Below are 21,107 nucleotides of genomic sequence, written 5' to 3'. Positions count from 1 at the left end.
CGTCTTAAAGAGCATAAGCACAGCATAAATTAAAGATTTCGTTTCATTTAAATACTGCTGTGAAACATAAATTATAAAGTTAACATTAAATCACCTATAATGTTAAGACAAAATCTAAAATGTTTACATACAATATTATTTCTAAATATTATCAACAGTTTGTTTACATATTAGATTTGAACTTTTTATGAGAGTACTGCCTTGGGAGGAAAGGGGCTTCATGACTAGACTTTAAGTGAGTAGGTCAATGTGACCATAACGCAGTCATACGTCACATGGGGTAGCGTGAAGAGTAGTTGTATTACACTTCTGCACGTACGAGCTATAATTATTTATCTATAGAAACATCTCTACACAATTGTTTCCTTGTATTTGTAGGTCCAATACAAGGGATTACTCCAATTGCAATACTTGAAGAAATTGAGAAATTAGCAGGTAACACATTTTTATATTTTATGTTAAAAATACTAACTCAAATTCCTTCACATATCACAATATAAGCTTCTGTACTTCCTTTAGTAAGCATATATTTTGAAGTCAAATAAGTAAATGAAAAATTATGTCATTGATAGTCTTGAAGTTGTGTTGAAGATGAAATGAATATGTCAGCTTGGATGTAGAAAAATAGTACTAACTTGACTACTATATTTCAGAAGTATTTATTCAACAGTCTGGCAAGAATTAAGTCCCTTGGATTTTTCTAAAAATTCAAGAGTATCTGTTGAATATGAAATATATTTGTAATCCTGTTGATAACTATCTCGCAATTCTTTCATTTCTCACCAGGATTCCCAGACGTATTGACAGGAGACTCCAGTCAACTACTTGCAATACGTGAGTTTAAACACCATATACCTTAGTAAATTATATTTTACTATAATATTAATACCGATATAACAGATAATCATATTAAAAGTTATATATAAAACATATTTATACGCTAAATCAAGAGTCAAATATACGCTAAAACATACTAGAGATTCTAGGAATATATATATAAGAATTAGTTAAATGATTCATAGGACTTCCCTAATTAACAAGTAAAGTTAGTTTATCATTCAATACAAAAATATCTCTGAACAACTTTTTTCCTTATATATGTATTTTCTTATACACAGTACTTTTCATATGAACGTGTATAGTAGCTTGTGGCTGTTTCCATACGGAGAACAGGTTAACGAAAAATAAATAATATCCTTTCCTCAGCAGCGTACAGGTTTCCATGACCTCAAGTAGAACATTAAGAAATGAAAGATAATGACAAAAGCAGCTATTTGAGATACAGAACCACTGTTTTGAAGTATGTAGAGTGTGAGATATAGCACGCCGAAAATGTATCTGAATGCTACAAAAATATTGATAACTGGAGAAAGGATTGTTGAATCGTGTACAGTTAAAGCTAGTATCTCATATTGGCCCCATACATGTCATTGATATAAAAATTGAAGCAAGCAGGAGTAGCTTAAGGAGAGCCTCAAAGAAACATATGATTTTCCACCTGTCTTACACCAAATTAAGATAATAAAGCATGCAATGGAATCATTGTACTTTTTCAAGACAAAATATATGCAACATCATGCATAAAGGTGTAAATATGTAGTAGCAGATAAGAATCCATTCATTGAAGTAACCACGACCTTGGACTCGACCTTCAGGAACAATGTAAAGCAAGAAAATGTGCAACCTTAGACAAGCAGCCACCATGCGGGAAAAATAATTCAAACCACTTTATACTCCCAGCTTTTGATGGAAGGAGAATTTTATAGGAAATTTCAAAAATTCTAACAATTATTTCTCTGGAAATCTGGTGAAAAGCCCCAAAAAATATATTTAAGTCCGTATATTCTCTTTTAATATACCCAATTCCTGAAACTACCCCTCATTTTCAACCTAAGTACAGGGAGAATACTTGTAAAAGATCTCATTCTTTTAAATTCGGAGATCTATCGAATAATAAAATAGGAAAAGATAGAAAAAGATAATTCGTCACCATCCTTGTTTGAGGTACATACTTCACAAACCCCCATCTCAGCTATAGCCTAAGGTAAAATTGCAAAATTTGTAAAAAAAAAAAAAAAAAATCAACGTCCTACGCGCTGCAGTTTCGGAGATTTGTTGATGAGTAAATCATGAAGAAAGTCAGTGGTTTTACAATAGTCACATATATATAAACGTAGGACGTTATATATATATATATATATATGCAGGATTTTTAATTTATAATCATAAGTAAATACTATTTTTTAAACAATGCTTAAAGTTTGGGCGATGCAAATATTCATACAGGAACATTGCCTGACATTAAACACAGTACCGCCACATTAACAGTGTAACCAGATCAACAAGAAGTTTTGCAATTCAACAGATATGCTACAATGTCAGAATATTAAACATTTCATAAATTACATGTACGAAAAATGCTAGTATTACATTTATTATTCACTTCTACAAACTAAAGACTCTACAATGTTACAAAGATGAAAGTTTTGTAGGCTTTTAATGCAGTAATAACTCAAGAAAGATGTACGTGCCACCTTTAAAGTGCCCTAAGGTTGACTACTATGATCATGATATTACGTAATTCGATTAAATAAAAGGAATTTTACAGCGGACAGAAAATTTGAGCTTTTCAAAATCATTTATTTGAGGAACCTTAAAGTACCACATCCAACCCTAGAGACTGTTTTGAACAGATAAAGAGAATCGTATTGCCATTGCAGGATTTTAGTATATCAAAACGTTCCAGAGATGTAGTAAACACCGAGAAAAGTTTCATCGGTATGTCATTCTGAAATTTCACTTTTCTTTTCTTTTCTTTTCTTTAAGTACCCTAAAACACAGCATTTAAGGAATATAGCAATATTTAAAATTGTTTTATCCATCAAATACACCTTGAAAGGAGAAAAGCAACCTTTAACATTGTTTGATTTGTAAAATACACTCTTATGAGGAATATAACAATCACTAACATTGTTTTATCCCTAAATTACACCCCTTTAAAGAGTATAGCAATTTTAAGCAACGTTGTTCACATCGCCATAATAACATTAAATATAAAATTGTTGTGAACGTTATTATGATCCCTATGTCTACTGAAGGCCATATATGTAATTGTGTTTTGTATTTATTTAAGTAGTTTCTTGAAATAAAGACCTTTAAAAATATCAATTTTTGAATTGCTTCAACTTTTTTCTATTTATTCGAGATATGTCATATCATGACAATAGGCTGCTTTTAACAGAATATTTTACAAATCTTCATCCCTTTGGATATTCTTCATGATGAAACATCATACACACTTGTTACTTTCGTCACTATTCCTCCACATCGCCGAGTACCAGAAATAGCGCTCTTTGGATATTAGAGATATTCTAGTGTACACTATCGCGGACTGCTCAGCAGCCTCGGACCGGCCAGGGTCGGATTCCCGGTCGGGGACCAACACTAAACATCATATTTTATATAAAATTTTGATACTTAAGTATCTAAAACGTAACAAATAGAACCATGAAATTATGTCCTACATCACATGCACGTCACTGAGTATTTCCACAGACATCAGAAAGATAATTGTAGATCTTACTATGTCGAGAACGTCCCCAATACCTCACGGGCTCCTTTCCGAAGCTTACTTCGGTGTACAGCAGAAATAAGAATTATAAAACATTGCACATCTGTCATTTTTTGTTCAATTATGATGAATAATTATAGCCTGAATTTACAATAGAGCAAACAGAAGTGACCCCATTTCTACATTACAGTAATTCAATTTATGGTATCAGTAGAGCTAGTACAATTACACATAATGAATATTGCATATGTAAATACATATTTAAAGATTTTTTTGCGTAAAATGAATATTTCGGTTATTTATGTTGCTACTACTTCTAAACGCTTAATTTGTCGAACTATAATAGCCATTGCCCATTCTCTGTTCATGACTTGAAAATAGTAGAAATTACATGATTTTGTGGGAGAAACAATAAAATATCATCTTAGTTTCTCTTTGACTGGCCTCATTAACAGTCCCAAGTTCATATTCCATAAAGAACACACAGGGCATTTTATCGTTCCGGGAAACGTTTTTGCGACATCGGGACAGAAATCTGACAAGGGACATCACCCAATTGCCCGGCCCGGCTGATAGAGGACATGAATTCATTATTTGTGATGACTGAAATTTTTGCCATTTTTTAAATAATTTTTAAGAGTTATGATGTGGTTATTAGAGATTACTGCAGAAGTTCCTTACTACCCTTTGTAAACAGAGTGTTAATGATAGAACAACCATGGTGATACATATAAGCCCAAGGCAGAAGTCGCATGGTAGGTATGACCTTGACGGCAGCAATCTTGAAATCCGATATTTTGAATTAAGATCAAGTTTATAAATGTGAGTAGGGTAATATGATACATAATTTCAGGCTAGAATTTAATCAGAAAGACAATGGTGAAGCTACTTTTTAAGATACGCCCATTTGGGGGAAAGTTATAGTCATATTAATTGTTTATACCTACTATGTGCGTAAGTCCCTTACCTCCGCTTTTAACCCGCGTATTAATGACAAAATGAGAATAAAAGCTTCGGTAATACATATTATGGCTAGAAGGAAGTAATACGGTAAGGACATTCTTGACGGTAGTCATCTTGAAATCCTCCATTTTGAATTAAAGTGAAATTTGAAAAGTGAAAACCATATGATGTGGCACCTCATTTTAATAGAAAATTCTCCCGAAAAGCCAATGGTGTGCTTATTTTTGTTCTATATTTAACCAGTATGAATTTAGGACTGCTTGTAATGCGCACCAAACGTCCATTATTCGATCTTTCAAATTGGCAACACTCCTAATTTTCACAACATCTTTTAAGATTATAACTGGCACTTTGCAATTGTTGCCATGGCTCATGTTTTCTAAATTGATTACATTTTTTAAGAGTTGTGATTTGTCAGTTCATGAATAGTGTTGGGATAAGCATCCAGCAATCTTTCTGAATTTGAAAACTTGTCATGTAATTATCTATTTCCTATGCCATGTAATTATTTATTTCCTATACCTGCCGTCCAAAAACTTGTTTACTGACATGAATCATCACACAACGAAACAACTCCAACTTTGCGTCCAGGTAATACCAAAGACGCAGGTTGTAATGGATAGTAGATGAGACGAGAAATCAAATGAAAATTCAGTTCAAAAAGGAAAACGAAATATGATTGTTGTATACATCAATGGTCGTTTGTCTTGTTATATATATATATATATATATATATATATATATATATATATATATATATATATTCTATGATAATTTTTAGCCACTCAGGCAAAAAAGTCATTTCTTTTCTAGCGATTGTTGTCGAAGGTTCAAGTTTGTAAGATTTATAATCATTATTGACCGGGAACTCGACTAAATTACACCTCTTTCCTGTTTTTATGTTATGTCCACGGTACAAACAGCGTGTTGGGAACAGTCATATTATGTCTCTTTGACTTTTTCTATCATTGCTGCTGTTCCTTTAAAGTTATAACTATTAAAAATATTTTATTGTTTGTCGTTTGCACAACATACAGGCTACATTTTCTGATAGACTTGTTTTCGTATAACACCAATTTGTTATAATTTCATTTATATGTCTTTACGTTACATAGGTCCATTGATAGGTTCCTCATGTATTCTGGTTTCAAATAAATAATTACATTGCAAGTCTTCAAAATTCAGAAAGATTGTTGGATGCTTACCCCAACACTATTCACGAACTGACAAATCGCAACTTTTAAAAAATGTAATCAATTTAGAAAACATGAGCCGTGGCAACAATTGCAAAGTGCCAGTTGTAATCTTAAAATATGCTGTGAAAATTAGGAGTGTTGCCAACTTGAAAGATCGAATAATGGACGTTTGGTGCACATTACAAGCAGTCCTAAATTCATACTGATTAAATATAGAACAAAATAAGCATACCATTGGCTTTTCGGGAGAATTTTCTATTAAAATAAGGTGTCACATCATATGGTTTTCATTTTTCAAATTTCACTTTAATTCAAAATGGCAGATTTGAAGATGGCTATCTTCAAGGATACCCTTACCGTATTACTTCCTTCTAGGCATAATATGAATTACCGAAGCTTTTATCCTCTTTTATCCTCATACGCGGGTTAGAAGCAGAGGTAAGAGACTTACGCACGTACTAGATATATACAATTAACATGACTATAACTTTCCCCAAATGGGCATATCTTCACCCGTTAACTTTCCCCAAACTGACTTCACCATTGTCTTCCTGATTAAATTCTTGCCTGAAATTATGTATCATATTACTGTACTCCCATTTAAAAACTTGACCTTAATTCAAAATGTCGGATTTCAAGATGACTACCGTCAAGGTCATACTTACCATACGATTTCCCCCTAAGCCTTATATGTATGTAAATGGTTGTTCTTTCATTAACACTCTGTTTACAAAGGGTAATAAAGGACTTTTGCAGTAATATCTATTAAGCATATCACAACTCTTAAAAATTATAGAAAAATAGAAAACATGCACCATGGCAAAAATTTCAGTCATCATGAATAATGAATACATGTCCTCTATCAGCAAAAGAAATTTCATTGAAATCAGAGCCAGACAATTAGGTGAAGTCCCTTGTGAGAAAGGTACGATCCCGTATTTTAAGGCATGTATACGAGCCCTATCGTCGACCCCCTAAACTGCTCTTCCAGTTGGTGTTTCGCGTGCACAGTCTCACACTGTTGCTCTATTTACAACAGCTCGCAATCCGACCTTTGTCAATCCACATAATGATACATAATCCCTCAACGTCATTAATTATTCGTACGAAGAGCATATGCATTGAACGTTAGAGTACAAAATGCATTTCATTTCAAAGGGTGTGGAGACAGTCCCGGAGGAGTCCAATATCTCGTGAAATGTACAGATCAGCAAAATAAACAAAAAACTCCGTTTTAAATAATTTTGAAATCTATATAGTGATACCAAACGCAATCTCATATCCCCATTCACTTCTGGTGTAACTTTAAAATTTCAAATGGGAATCCCACTTCGTATTGCACATATGGATTAATAAAAAAAAGTTACAGTGATTTAACCCAGAATTGGAAACAATTCCTTCACGGATGGCGCTTCAACCGACAGAAAACAAAAAACAGGGGTTCAAAGTCGTTATGTAAAAGAGAAAAATGAAAATGTACAAAGACGCTCAGACTAATATTTTATGTGAATTTTCGTACCCAAATGATAAATTCATATAGTTTAACTTCGATGAAATAATGCATTTTTGAATAATTTATTTAAATGCAAGAAAATCATAATAGAGAAAAAATATTTCCTTTTGTTGTAAATAACCCTTTGAATTCAGACCCTAAAAAACCTATTTTTAAGAAGTACCCCATAAAGCAACTTTGCGATACAATTATCAAAATTTGTCTTGTATGTAACTTATAGTATACTCATTGAATACTATATAGTACTCTTTCAAAAAAGAACGTATATATTTATTATTTGGGGAAATAAGAAAAGAAAAAAAGGATTGCATTGAGCGGAGATCGAACTCAGCACTTGTCACTCCGCAATCTAATGCGCTAACCGTATGGCCATAAAGTACGAAACCGGTAACTCGTGTTTCCGTAATGTTTCTCCCCCCCCCCTCTATTTTTGTTTCGATTCAAGTGCCATCCGTGAAGGCACTGTTTCCAATTCTGGAGAAAATCACTGTCGTTTCTTCTGAAGTATCCAAATGTGCAATAAGAAATGAGGTTCCCATTTAAAACTTTAAGGTTACCTCTGTATCACCAAAACCGGTAGGGATAATTAGTTGCGTTTGGTATCATTACATAGCTTTCTGAAAACTATTTAGCACATATTTCTGATTGTTTTATTGATCTGTATAGTTCGTTCCGGGATATTCGACCGTACCGGAACTTTTCCAACGTCATTAATTATTCGTACGAAGAGCATATGTACATCAAATTATACATATCACAAATTACCGAGAGATACATCACTGTACATCAAATTACCGAGAGATACATATCACAAAATAATTAACTTGGGTTTTTCACTTTATTATTGAAGGCCAACCACTCAAAGAGAAGCTACAACAGTTGACAAAGGAACAATGTGAAACTCTAGCTGCAGCCCATGCAGCTGCAGTCACAGCTAAACAAATGGGAGGTGGAGTAGGAGCTGGTGCAGGTGCAGGTGCGGGTGCAGGTGCAGGAGCTGGAGCAGGAGCCGGAGCAGGAGCTGGAGCTGGAGCAGGAGCAGGAGCTGGAGCAGGAGCAGGAGCCGGCAGTGGCAACGAGCAAATGATAGAAAAGTTTGCCTCTTCAAGTCTAATGGTTGCCGCTTTAGAAGTTTGTGCGACTGCGGCTAAAGGTGAGTATGATTTGAATTTTATAATTTCTTAAAGCACTTTTATTTACAACACAAGGGTTACTGTTTCTTTGATGCTAGGAAAAAATTCTGCAAGTTAGATTTCACACACTCACATGTTAACTAAACTCTGCAAAATATCCGAATATTTGAATCCGATACCGATACGACATTTCCAAATAATTGTTGTTCTGACTAATAGTTTCAGTGTAATTTATGTGTAATTTGTAATTTATGTAAATCACCTATGTAAGTAGCCAAGGTAATTGATTTCACATGATTTATTTATTGGTAAATGTTTTTGATACAGATCCATGTCCATTTTACACTCAAACAATGTGACAACGTACCTAAGAAATAACAAAAATAAAGAAAAACATTAAACTATAAAAAATTAGAAAAATATATTTATAGATACATAGAATGTGTACCATATTTACAGAGACTTCAAATTGTTTTTAAAACGATTGTCAATGTCAAAAATAATTGCATCTGACAATATTATACAATGATGCCAGCCTGAAGTATAAGGAGCGCTGTATAATTAGTAATCTGGGCGTTATACACGTAAGTAACGTATGCCTGCGAGTAAGGCGAGATCATCACCATAACAATTTTATGGCAGGTCACTTGCCTTATTGGCAGGTCACTTGCAGCAGCTGACAAGCTTCCATGTTCCACGGTCCTCCGCTAACTTCTTCGTCTTTACGTATGGTCTTTCTGTTTTTATATCAACCATTAATTGTAGTCTCCTTGGCCTTTCCCTCTCTTTCCCGCCACCATATCCTCTAGGACGTCTCTCATGATACAATTTCTTCTTAGGCAATGTCCCAACCCGTTTCTCTTCCTCTTCGTAATAAAATCTAAAAGTGTTATTTTCTCAGCTACCATTTCTAACACCCACCCATTCGTTTTCCGCTCGACCCAACTAATTCTTTCCATTCTTCTCCACACCCACAATTCGAATGCTTCTATTCGTTTTTAATCACTTTTACGTAATGTCCACGTTTCCGCCCCATACAGTACAACACTCCACACGAAGCATATTATGAGTCTCTTTGTCAAATCTTTATTCAAGGTCCCACAAAACAGACTTCGTCCTTCTCTCGCCATTCCTATCCGTCCTTTTATTTCACGTTCGCACTTCATGGCATTACTAAGAATACTACCGAAATATCAAAACCTATTCATTTGTTCTATTTTCTCCACTCTCACTTTTATATTTAACACAGACTTCTTCGTTCCAATCACCGTGGCTTTTGTCTTTCTAACATTTATTTTCATCCCATGTTCTTCAAAGCACATCCTCAAGTTTTCATATTTTATCGATTTTCATTTCAGACTCTGCAACAAGTACCATATCGGCTGCAAATCTAATGCATCTAATCATTCTACCTCCTACCGAAACGTCGTCACCATCATGTAAACTCTTTTTCATGATCTCTTCTAGGTAGACATGGAAGAATAGTATTGGCGAGAGGCAGCATTCTTGTCGAACTCTCCTTCCAATTCCACTTTCTTCCGTTAGTTTTCCCCTATCCTAACACTTACTTGTTGGTTTATGTATATGTTTCTTATTAGTCCTCGATATTTCCATTCTAACCCTATCTTTGTTATCACTCCCAACAACAATTCTCAATTCACGCGGTCAAAAGCCTTTCTAGATCAATAAATACAACATACACCTCTTTCCCTTTTTCTGGAATTTTTTCACCGATCGTCTTTAATAATCCAATAGCATCTATTTTGTCCTTACCGCTTCTGAATCCGAACTGCTCCTCATCAACTTCTTCATTTGTTCTTCCATATAATCTTCTATTAACTATTCAGAGCGAAATGTTTGCTGCATGAGATATGAAACTAATAGTTATTTAATCCTCACGTCTCTTTGGGTTCGATTTCTTAGCAATCCTATATCATGATGCAAGAAGATACGCGAAAATTGAGAACGAAAACCAGCAATTCGAAGTTAATTTTCCCATTGGTAATTTCATGGATAAACAGCAAGTCCGCCACCATACGCCGAGCAAGTGGAGTCTGAATATTCAATTTGTTTAGGAGCTCAGTTTCATTAAGACTACGCACTGAAGGAACTCTTTGTTTGGCAATGGCAAGAAAAAAGTTAAGGACAGAAGTGCCTAAACGAAATAAGTTTGAGGCACAGGACATATTCCATATCCGTGAACAATATTCGACTTTAGGAGATACAAAACTTTGAAGATAATGCTCAGTGATTTGACATCGCGAATTCCAGTAAATCTGTAAAGAACACCCAGTATTCTCATAACAATCTTAACAGTAAAGGAGATGTGATGTGACATTGCTTCAAAAGATGACAGAGCAGATGTACGTAACTTGTTCGATGCTTTCATACGCCACCTTTGACACTAAAGTTAGTAAATATTGCCTTGCACAGGTCATCCATGATTGATAAATTACTTACAAGTAAATTATAAAAGTTAAGAATACTTTCGAAATAAGTCTTTTATAAAATGTATTTAAAAGAGAAATATATTTATTGAAATGAAATGAAAACATGACATTGTTGTTAGGAACATTGCATACGATTAGTGTACCAATGCTACTTTTACGTTAGTATTCCAATGGCAGAAGCAGGTTAGAAAACCCATTTTATTGTTATAGATTTGAATAAGAAGACAAATGTAAATGCAACAGATAGTATTACAAAGATGAAAATAAAGTTTTAAATGCACAACTGGATGTATGATGCTGTGAAATAGAATACAATGACGTCTCGTTTAGTTTCAGAACAAACAGTCCCAAAATAAAACACTGTTTATAAAATAACTAAGGAGGGTATTTTTACTTGTTTTAGAAACTTTTACAACCTAATCGCGCCCTTTCTCTTTGTCCATTGCGTTTTCTGCAGTTATTCAATCCTGTGTTGCACGCAAGTGGTTTTCATCATATGTTCCCCCTTCTTGTTATAAAAATTAAGCATTTTTATGAGCCAATTTATTCATATTTTTGGAACACTAATTTGGTGTTGCCACAATAATACGGTCGGCATCAACTGACATATACTTTCAAACTAAATTGAGTTAAACGGTCAAAACTGTGTTGGAAAAGCTAGGAGATATATTGTTAAAATTATTGTATGGGGCCAGTCGCTGACTTCCTCCGTTAGAATGCGACTCTTAAAGAATTTAAGAAAAGTCAATAACAAATAAGTTCATAATTGTAAACATACGGAAATTACATCGCATCAAGCATTGGACCCATTGATTGTGTTCTTTCCCCTCATATCTACGAGTCTTTAGCGCTTAATGCTTACTTTCCTCGTGGTCCAGCTTCTTTATTTTATCTCACAAAAGTATCATTTCTCCCGTTTCTTTGATTTTGTAAAAGTAGTCTGTCCTAAAGCCCACTTGAACTTTTATTAATGTCCGTTTAAAATGTATCTCAGCATTTTGTGAACATATAGGAATAAGTCTGTCATATGATCATCTACGTTTACTTACTAATTTATTCACAACCATATATTTAAAACAGTTGAACGTAGTGACTTGAAATCTCCATGAACATGTTCTCCTAGATCCCTGTGCTAAGAATAATACAAACTACCCAAATAAAATATAGGGCGAGAATATTCTTCTGTAATGGGCCTTTTCAGAAGCATTACATCCAGAAATTTCAAGTCTTTTCATAGTAATTGTGTGACTGCAAAAGTTATCCATCATTAATGCATGATTCTCTGGAACAGTTAGATGTGTAAACAATTAACATTTTAAAACTATCGTAATTTAATTCACGAGTATTTGGAAGTGTGTGCTGTATGTCCAACTATTATATAAAAAGTATTATTATTAAGTGTTTACCTATTATCTCATATAAACAAGTAGCAGGCAACAGAAGTTAGTATACGATATATATTTTGCAGCACCTGAAAAAATAGCTGAAGGACCATCTGGTGTACTGCAACCTCAAGAAACGATTCAGCCTCAATTGTCTCCTGGTACGTTCTGTCGTTCTGTGTTATTTAAAGTTGAATGTTGCCATTATATATATATATATATATATATATATATATATATATATATATATATATATATATATATATATATATATAGGGTGTTTCAAAAGACACGGCAAAAATTCAGGGGCAGATTCCTTAGGGGTAGACAAGTAAAAACGTTCATATGAACATATGTCCGGAAATGCATCGTTACAGAGCTATAGCCACTGACACCACCTGACGGTGTGAAATAGTCACCTTCTGTCCGGAACTGTTTCCCGACGTATTACGAGAGTGTCGTGCGTGAAAGAATATGAACACAGGTTCGAACGAAATTAATTAAGCCGATTGCGCGTTGAATGGTACAAGAATCAGAAAAAAACACTCGCAAACAATAATTGGTACTTTTAATGTCCGTATTGGAAAGTGCAACACTAATACAAATGGCAGTGAGAAAAGCAAAACGACACAGGTATAGTCATAAAGTCCAAAGAACCATAATCAAACAAGAGTTACAACCACAAACAGTAAATTGTGTGCATCACCAGTACCATAAAATCCATACTGTAGTACCTTACAGTAAGTGCTGGAAATGTCCTCTTTCTGCCCGAATGCAAGCTGCAGCCCGTCGCCGCATGGATGAACGAACGCGTGCCCAAGTACCAGGGGTGTTCCGTAGTCGCTGGCAACCTGCTTCGATACGAATACGAAGTGTCTCCTCAGTATCCACAGCAGATGCGTACACCAACGACTTTAAATGTCCCCACAGGTAATAGTCCAATGGATTTAGATCTGGTGAGCGTGGAGGCCAAGCAACTGGTCCTCAACGCCCTATCCCTGCCAGGGAATTTGTATTAGCGTTGCACTTTCCAATACGGACATTAAAAGTACCAATGATTATGCATTACTTGCGCGTGTTCTTTTCTGATTCTTGTACCATTCAACGCGCAATCGGCATAATTAATTTCGTTCAAACCTTTGTTGCATATTCTTTCACACACGACACTCTGGTAATGCGTCGGGAAATAGTTCCGGACAGAAGGTGACTATTTCACACCGTCAGGTGGTGTCAGTGGCTATAGCTCTGTAGCGATGCATTTCCGGACATATGTTCATATGAACGTTTTTACTTGTCTACCTAAAGAATCTGCCCCTGAATTTTTGCCGTGTCTTTTTGAAACACCCTGTATATACTTATGGTATACGTATAAAATATATATACTTAAATGGTATAATGAGTGTCGACTTCCAACTTAGGGACTCCGAAAACTATGGATAAGATACTAATGTCAGTCGTTTTTGACTTTTTTTTATATTACTATTCCTCCCAATACAGGAGTACTAATGGGTTGAACTTGAACATATATGACACCAGAAGTGTAGCTATTTATCTCGGCGATCCCGAAACTGTGAACTCTACACTAAAATCAGTCGTTTTTAATCATTGAATATATTACTCCCTTTGACTCTCCTTAGTAGATGCGGTAGAAGATATTAACCATACTGAAAGTTGAAGTTGAACTTAAAGGTTATGAGAACGGCTCCCAATGAATTTGGGGACACCGAAAGATATGGATTCACACTAGTTTTGGTCATCTTTAACTATTTTTACATGCCACAATTTCACACACAACTTAAGAATGCTAATGGAGGCTTAACATAAATGGCATCTGAAGTGCCATTCTTTATCTAAGCGACTCCCAAAATTGTGGATTCTACACTTACATATTTTTATTACAGGTGCTACCATTGACCTTAGCGACTCTAAAAACTTACAATTCGATGCTATCGGTCGATTTCGATATTTTTACGTTCCCACGTAACCATCCTTGGTGCTAGTGGGAGTTTAATTGCAGTTCATCGGAATTGAAAGTAAAACAATTTACCTAAGAGACCTCGAAACAATTATTTCTTTACTAATATCGATCCCTTCCTTGCATTTTTATATGTATCCCACTTGCCACAGCTATCTATAGAGAACTCTTTTCCATAGAAATTAGCTTGTGTGGTTGCCATTTTAAGTACCTCTTGAATCCTAATAAAACGATGCTTTTCTTTCATTATCGCAGTGTTTCCTACATTACTATTACACATAAATAGGAAGGAATCTCGCACGTTTGCCCTCTTAGTAAACAATAAATCAAACAGAAAGTGCGATGAATGAATTACTTCGGAAAAAATACATACCGTCAAATGGGACAATGCTGATACGTTTTTGGGATAAAATTGTATGCTACGTCAAAATAATTACAGCTGGAATTACAAAGAAAATTTGTTTGTATATCTTTCCTAGACCTTCATATCAATACAAAAATATGGTTAATTATTTTTAAGATATTACAGAAATAATTAGTACTATATCAACATTGCCACGAGGTTGGGACAATCCTGATACAATTGAATTGCCATTATCTTGACGTAGCGGTTTGTCAGCGAGACAAGGCTCATACAACAGAAACGTGCTCTTTTAGCTGAATCTGTAGATATGTAACATGATATTTGTGGCAGATTTTGTCTGTTTACATACAGGTCACATGGAAAATCAAAGTTGTGAAAGATGAAACTTCTATTCGGCGAATTGGGTAACAAAATAGTGTAACTGAACCAAAATACTTTCACCACGAGACTTTAATGTACCAAGAAGCATGACAATTTAAAAAAAAATAAAACATGACAAAATTATCCATTCCGAAAAACATTGAAAATGAATAGAGAAATAGAAAATTAAATACAGCTATTCTGCTTCTGTGAATGCAGTACACATTGAGTAACTTTAGATGCTGATTCGTTGTATACAATACCTGTACCACATCAAAAAATATGCAGTTCTCACAGTAAGTAAAAGAAGCAGCATATTCCTTGCGGGTTTAAAAAGTACCAAAACTTTACAGAAGCATAAATGAAAAAAAAGATTTGCCACAAAATCATTTGCCTACCAATCAGAAAAAAATCTTATAAATATCTATTTACTGTACATTCAGGCCCTCAAATGGACTGAAAAATATAGTAGTGTCCCTTCAGTCTAGCACAGACTGAGGTAACAGTGGGACCACATCATCAGCGGAAACAGTATAGACGCCATCTTGTTCTGGCCAGTAAAACATTGCACCATTCATATTTTAGAACAAATCTGACATCATAAAGAGAACCAACTACCTGATTTACTTGACCAACAAACTGCTTTACTGATTTCTTTCCTAAATATGTAACAAATAATCACTGTCCAACTTTAATTGCAGTACGATTGTAATGTTCATCATAAAAAAAATCTCAATAAACACCATTTTCTATGAACATTGTTTTATTGTGGGTCATTATTAGGCATAAAATGGAGGAAGTAAATTAACCAACTATGAATACATTATTATTGATAAACATTGCCTCATTCCGATAACATTTCGCCCGTCTTTAAATAAGGTCATTTTTAAGCAACAACATGGATCACTACTATAATAATACCTGCAGATAGCGACACTGATACATTTTCTACAATAATTTGCCGAAAACATTTCTAAATTTCATTTGTGGAAAAGTAGACACTTCTTAAATGGACCCACGTACATGGCGAAAATAGACCCTGTACAAAACATTTTTGGCAAAGTGAGCCAAATATGCACAATTTAGGATCTCCATTACTTTCTTATATATCTGCGAAACTGATGTATATTTTTAATTTACAGATTTTTTTTTACATGTTTTACACTCAGGTAAAAACGAAAACTGTTGGCCTTTTTATTCAGGTTTACCCCGTGGGTTCAACAATGACCCGGTTGACAGTATTCAATATATATTACACTTCATTATATAATAAATTTACAGATGTAAATTGTTTACTTCATTTTTCTTGAAATTCAGCCTAAATTCTCCGTAACCACATAACCCTTTAATGCAAAGTAAATTAAAATACAAAGACAACGGAGTACTTATCGTTACATTCGAAAACATAATTTGATTTACGTGTCCGTATTACAACATTTAATACTAAGCATTGTTTGTTTCATCATATGTTTTCATTTGCTAATAAAAATATAAAACTCTATTGGATGTTAAAAAATATTATATTACCCTTCCTTCACCAATGTTTACAGGCTATTAACAAACGTATGCCTATATTATAGTGTGTAAGTCATTATTTCTTAGTATGATTGTTCAAATTAATAAATATATGGATTAATGTTTTATGTTGTACTTACACTTATCTTGCATATCTTTAACTTGCTAGTTGAAATGCGAGTTCTCTGTAGAAGAAAAGTAATTTTCATGGAAAATATTTCAAATATAAATTTGGATACTTCTTCGCATCAGTATTTCAATCATAGAACAATAGTAAAAGTGGAACTGAATCTAAGTGTCCAATCATGTGCGAAGATTCATATGAAGCTACTCAGCACCTCTTTTTTACATTCTGCTTTTATGAATACGAAATTGGACATTCAAATATTGTAGAAAACTATCTCTTGTCTATACAAGTAAAATTATCGAAAACACTGAAACATACTGATAATTTTATTAACGACAAAGTTATGTAATTTCTTTCTTCCCACTTATTTCAGGATATCGTGACACACTCTATTCGCGGAAAAAGATATACCTCCTTACATCCTACAATTTCGATTTCAACGGACGAGAAATTTGAAACCACTCTTCCCAGCTCATCTTATGTGCAAACTTCGGCCGTTCAATCAAATTCATTATCTTATTAATTAAAAATCAGAAATAAACATATGCCAGAACATTTAATACAAAAATTGTCCTTTTTATTTATATGCTGAGTTTCATTCCCTAACTTAAAAGGCTTGTCAGACACTATTTTTGGAAAGCATTTTGAACCCCTTCATTCCTCGTCGAAACATGAATGTTAATAAAATAATATAACAAAATCAAGACACAAGAACGGTGCTCCTATTCATAAATACTAATTTCGAATGTTGGTGTATCCGCTATAGCTACAACAGAAGTGTGAACGACTAAGCAGAAAACTGCTGTGTTACAAATCCTAAAACTTATTTGGTGGTTTTACAATTATTTACTGCTTTGTTTCAGGAGAAAAGCCGATAACATCTGAAATTCTAGGCCAACCACAATCGCCAGGTATGTTAAGTTAGTCCAGTAATGTGTAGTACATATACGTATGTGCTTTCGATACTTTCTTTCTGAGTTATGACGCCCTTACAGGTTGCTATATTTCAATTGTATGTCAAATCAGATCATAGAACTCATAAGGACTCACACAGGAATTTGTATACATAAGTCATAAAAGGTACGCAATATATAGAGTGTAAACATATTTTAAACGCAGACACAATTTATTAAAAAGCATGTTCTGAACACATGTTTTCAAAATTTAATAATAATCTTCCTCTTTCTCAAATCAAAAATTGGTTAGTGGGCAAAATGAAAATTCTAAAACTTTCCTCTCAATTGGGAAAACTGTTTTGTAGTTTGATAGGTCTCTTCTTCATAAGCGCATCTAGATATTCTATCTCTGGTCTTCCTCTTCCTGGTTTCCTTTTACCTTTTCCTCTATCAACTTGGTGATCAATCGGAGTTCTGAATAGGATACCCAAATATGCTGTTTCTTCCTTTTTCTATTATCTTCATGATCTGTCGTCCTTCATTATGCTTCTTTTAGTATGAATTCATTACTTTCCTTTCGGTCCATGTTATGCACAGCATTCTGCGGAAACGTCACATTTCAAATCTTTAGAGATTCGACATTTCAACTTTTCTCAATGTCCAAGACCCTGATCCATATATCGTCACTCTTCATATCAGGGTCTGAACAAATCGTTTTCGAATGTCCATCAACACATTTTTTGATCTTAGCAGTCCTCTTTTCATATTGAATGCTTGTTTAGCCCGGGCTATTCTGAAATTTGTCTTTTTCACTTCTTTTGTCCCAAGATATTAGACTTCCTAAATAGAGGAACATCTTAACGTCTTAGTAGATTTACTCTCCCTCTAGCCATACGTTTGCCCCTTACTGACCTGCTCCTGTGCAATTTATCACTTTAATTTTCTTCTTATTTATCTTCATTTTGCATCCTTTTTCCAATTTCTCGTTCAGATTTTGAAGTGCTTCCTGCAAACCATTTTCGTATTCCGCCGTCAGTGCTTTCATCAGCAAATCTTATTCTGCTGAAAACCTATCTATTTACTTTTACATCTTTTTATTTCTTTTTTATGAAAGAATAATTTCATAGTTTCTTATATAGATGCTGTGGGAGGTGAAAGTTCTCATCCTTGCCTTACTCCTTTACTTATTCTTACTTCCTTTTGATCTCTTCCTATAACAGCTGTCTGGTTCGTCTAAAGCTAGTATATTACTCTTCTGTCTCTGTAATCCGCGTTCAGATACTTCAACCCTCTGAACATGACACTCCAATCTACACTGTCAAAAGCTTTCTCTATATCTACAAATCCCATCACAAATCTTACCTTTTTTCTTGATTCAAATATAATCACAAATTAAGTAGCTGGCTTTTTTTTTAAATTTTGCAACTCACAACACACTTGTAGTAATGAAACTTTACAAACAATGAACTTAGCAAATTAACGGATGAATTAGACTCGACAGTGTAGTTCATATAAAGAGCAAGGAATAAAAAGTGACAAAAAATTAAAATGATTTTTTAAATCTAGGGTCTCCAGAAGAAGAATCTCCAGATATTCCTGGAGGAAATAAAACAAAAGAACCAGGTAAATTAAAGTTTGGTTTGATTTTACAGTAAACTAGGAGTTTTAGGGAATATTTTTAAAGTTCTTAACTATGTGCTATTCTGTAAATATTCCTTTTTTATGTAGACGTTACCTTCTCTGCTTATTTTCCAAGAGAAAAACTGTCAGTTCCCTTGTAATAACAGCTAGCAACTCCAGGTACGATACTGGTCCGGAAAGTAAGATTACAACGACTATTATTCAATCGAAAATTTCCCATTTGACAAAATTTCCACTGGAACATGTTTTGTGGAACATGGGCTTTTTCTCTACGTAGTTGAGACTATTGTTCAGACACTTTTCAGGTGCGATGCAAGCTTATATATCTCATACTCTACTGGAAACAAATTTCTGCTTCGTTCTACTGTAGATTCGTGTGGAAATATTATCGAGTAAGATGTTTCACAAATGGGCACTGGTGCTAAAAACGATTTCTGAATATCCATTGGGGGTTATCTAGTGCTTCGACAAAACGTATGGTAGAGCTCGCTTCACGTTTGTCGGAATTGTGAATCGGTGCAAAGATTGCGAAAACATGTTACTTTCACTAGACTACGTGTAACAAAGAAAAGAGCTGGAAGAGGAAGGCTGATAGTGATACCAATTTAGTCCGGAAATGTTGCTTGACCGCCTACAGGAGCTGTAATCTTTACAGGTACACCTTTCTTATTTAAAACTTAAAGAACATAGTTCGTTACATGTACCTTGCTTATGATTTATAGTATGAAACTACTCGGGATATAGGAGATTTTAATACATAAAATGTAGTCAATAAGTAGTAGGAATTGGAGTAATACCGAGAAGGAATTTACAAATGTATGTACATTTTATGAAGCTTTTCTGTATGTAATCATACTTTCCATTGTGCATTCCTTATTGTTTTACAAGCTCCTTAAACGAAACAGTGTACTGAAAGTTAGATGTGAAATGTACTGTCTTTAGCGCGGGACAGATGTCAGCATTTGTCCATTGTCTTGAAACATTCTGCTCTGGTTTTACCAATTGTTTGACTCATTTCATTCATGAAAGATTTACTTTTCCCGTTCCATTGTTTCTCTTCCTTTCTCTGAATAGTGTATTTGCCGAGGTCCATCATCCGTCATACGTGGCGTTCTTCAGACTGTACTTTTTGACAATGAACCAAAATGTAAGCAAACCAATTCCGCGATGTGTTCCAGCATGGCTAACGTTCAATAAACTTTCCTAGCACAAATCTTATTGTTTTTCATTCTTCCGCAATACAAACTGCTGAATAATAGTGACAAGGATTGTAAGTATCAGTGAGTATACATAAATTAGCATTGTATAGCTATCATTTTAAGTATCTCCTGAATTCTAATGAAACAATTCTTTCCCCTAATTATCGTCCTGTCTTCATAAATTGCTAGTACAAACAAATAGTATAGAATATCACAAACTTGCTCCCTCCATAAACGATAAATCAAACATCAAGTATAAGGAAAATATTACTTCGAAGAAAATACTTATTCAATATACACATCAGTTGATTGAATAATAAGCTTACACATGTAAATTGCTTACCTGATTTTTGTAATGCTAAATGTAGGTTCTTTGTAAAACATCAACGCCATTAATATGATATAAAGTAAAATATGAAGATAATGGATTAATCGTTACAACCTAAACCCAATTTGAATATAAGTATTACAACATTTAATTCCAAGCGTTGTTTATTTCATTATAGTACTGCCAATAAAAATATAAAACTCTACTCAATCGTAATAGTGATCCTTCCCTCAAACAAAGTTTGCTGGATCTTTAGTAACGTATGCCTATATTGCAGTACTTAAGGAGTTATATCTTATTGTGACTGTTCAAATTAAGAAGTATATTGGTTACTGCTTCATATTCAACTAACACTTCTCTTACATACTTAATAATTTACTAACTTAAATGTTACTTTTTTATTTTATTTTACTTTTTTATTTTTATTTTTATTTCTATTTATTTTTGCATAGGAATAGTAAACTTTATGGAAGATATTTGAAATATAAACTTGA

At 34.0% G+C, this 21,107-nt stretch overlaps 1 protein-coding gene across 1 annotated transcript in view; it reads left to right on the top strand.

The window, feature by feature from the left end:
- Positions 1 to 21,107, top strand: part of LOC145692677 (uncharacterized) — a 1,521,027-nt gene that overhangs the window by 860,715 nt on the left and 639,205 nt on the right. The window contains exons 235-240 of the mRNA XM_081768059.1: positions 379 to 435; positions 787 to 834; positions 8,094 to 8,396; positions 12,295 to 12,369; positions 17,413 to 17,460; positions 19,012 to 19,068. Coding sequence (XP_081624185.1) covers positions 379 to 435; positions 787 to 834; positions 8,094 to 8,396; positions 12,295 to 12,369; positions 17,413 to 17,460; positions 19,012 to 19,068 — 588 coding nt within the window. The remainder of the gene's footprint in view (positions 1 to 378; positions 436 to 786; positions 835 to 8,093; positions 8,397 to 12,294; positions 12,370 to 17,412; positions 17,461 to 19,011; positions 19,069 to 21,107) is intronic.

This window comes from Thermobia domestica, chromosome 8 (genome assembly GCF_964235325.1).
Source record: "Thermobia domestica chromosome 8, izTheDome1.hap1.1, whole genome shotgun sequence".
In the NCBI taxonomy this organism is placed as follows: domain Eukaryota; kingdom Metazoa; phylum Arthropoda; class Insecta; order Zygentoma; family Lepismatidae; genus Thermobia; species Thermobia domestica.
The sequence above is the reverse complement of the archived record's forward strand: the minus strand, read 5'-3'. Positions and strand labels throughout refer to the sequence as shown.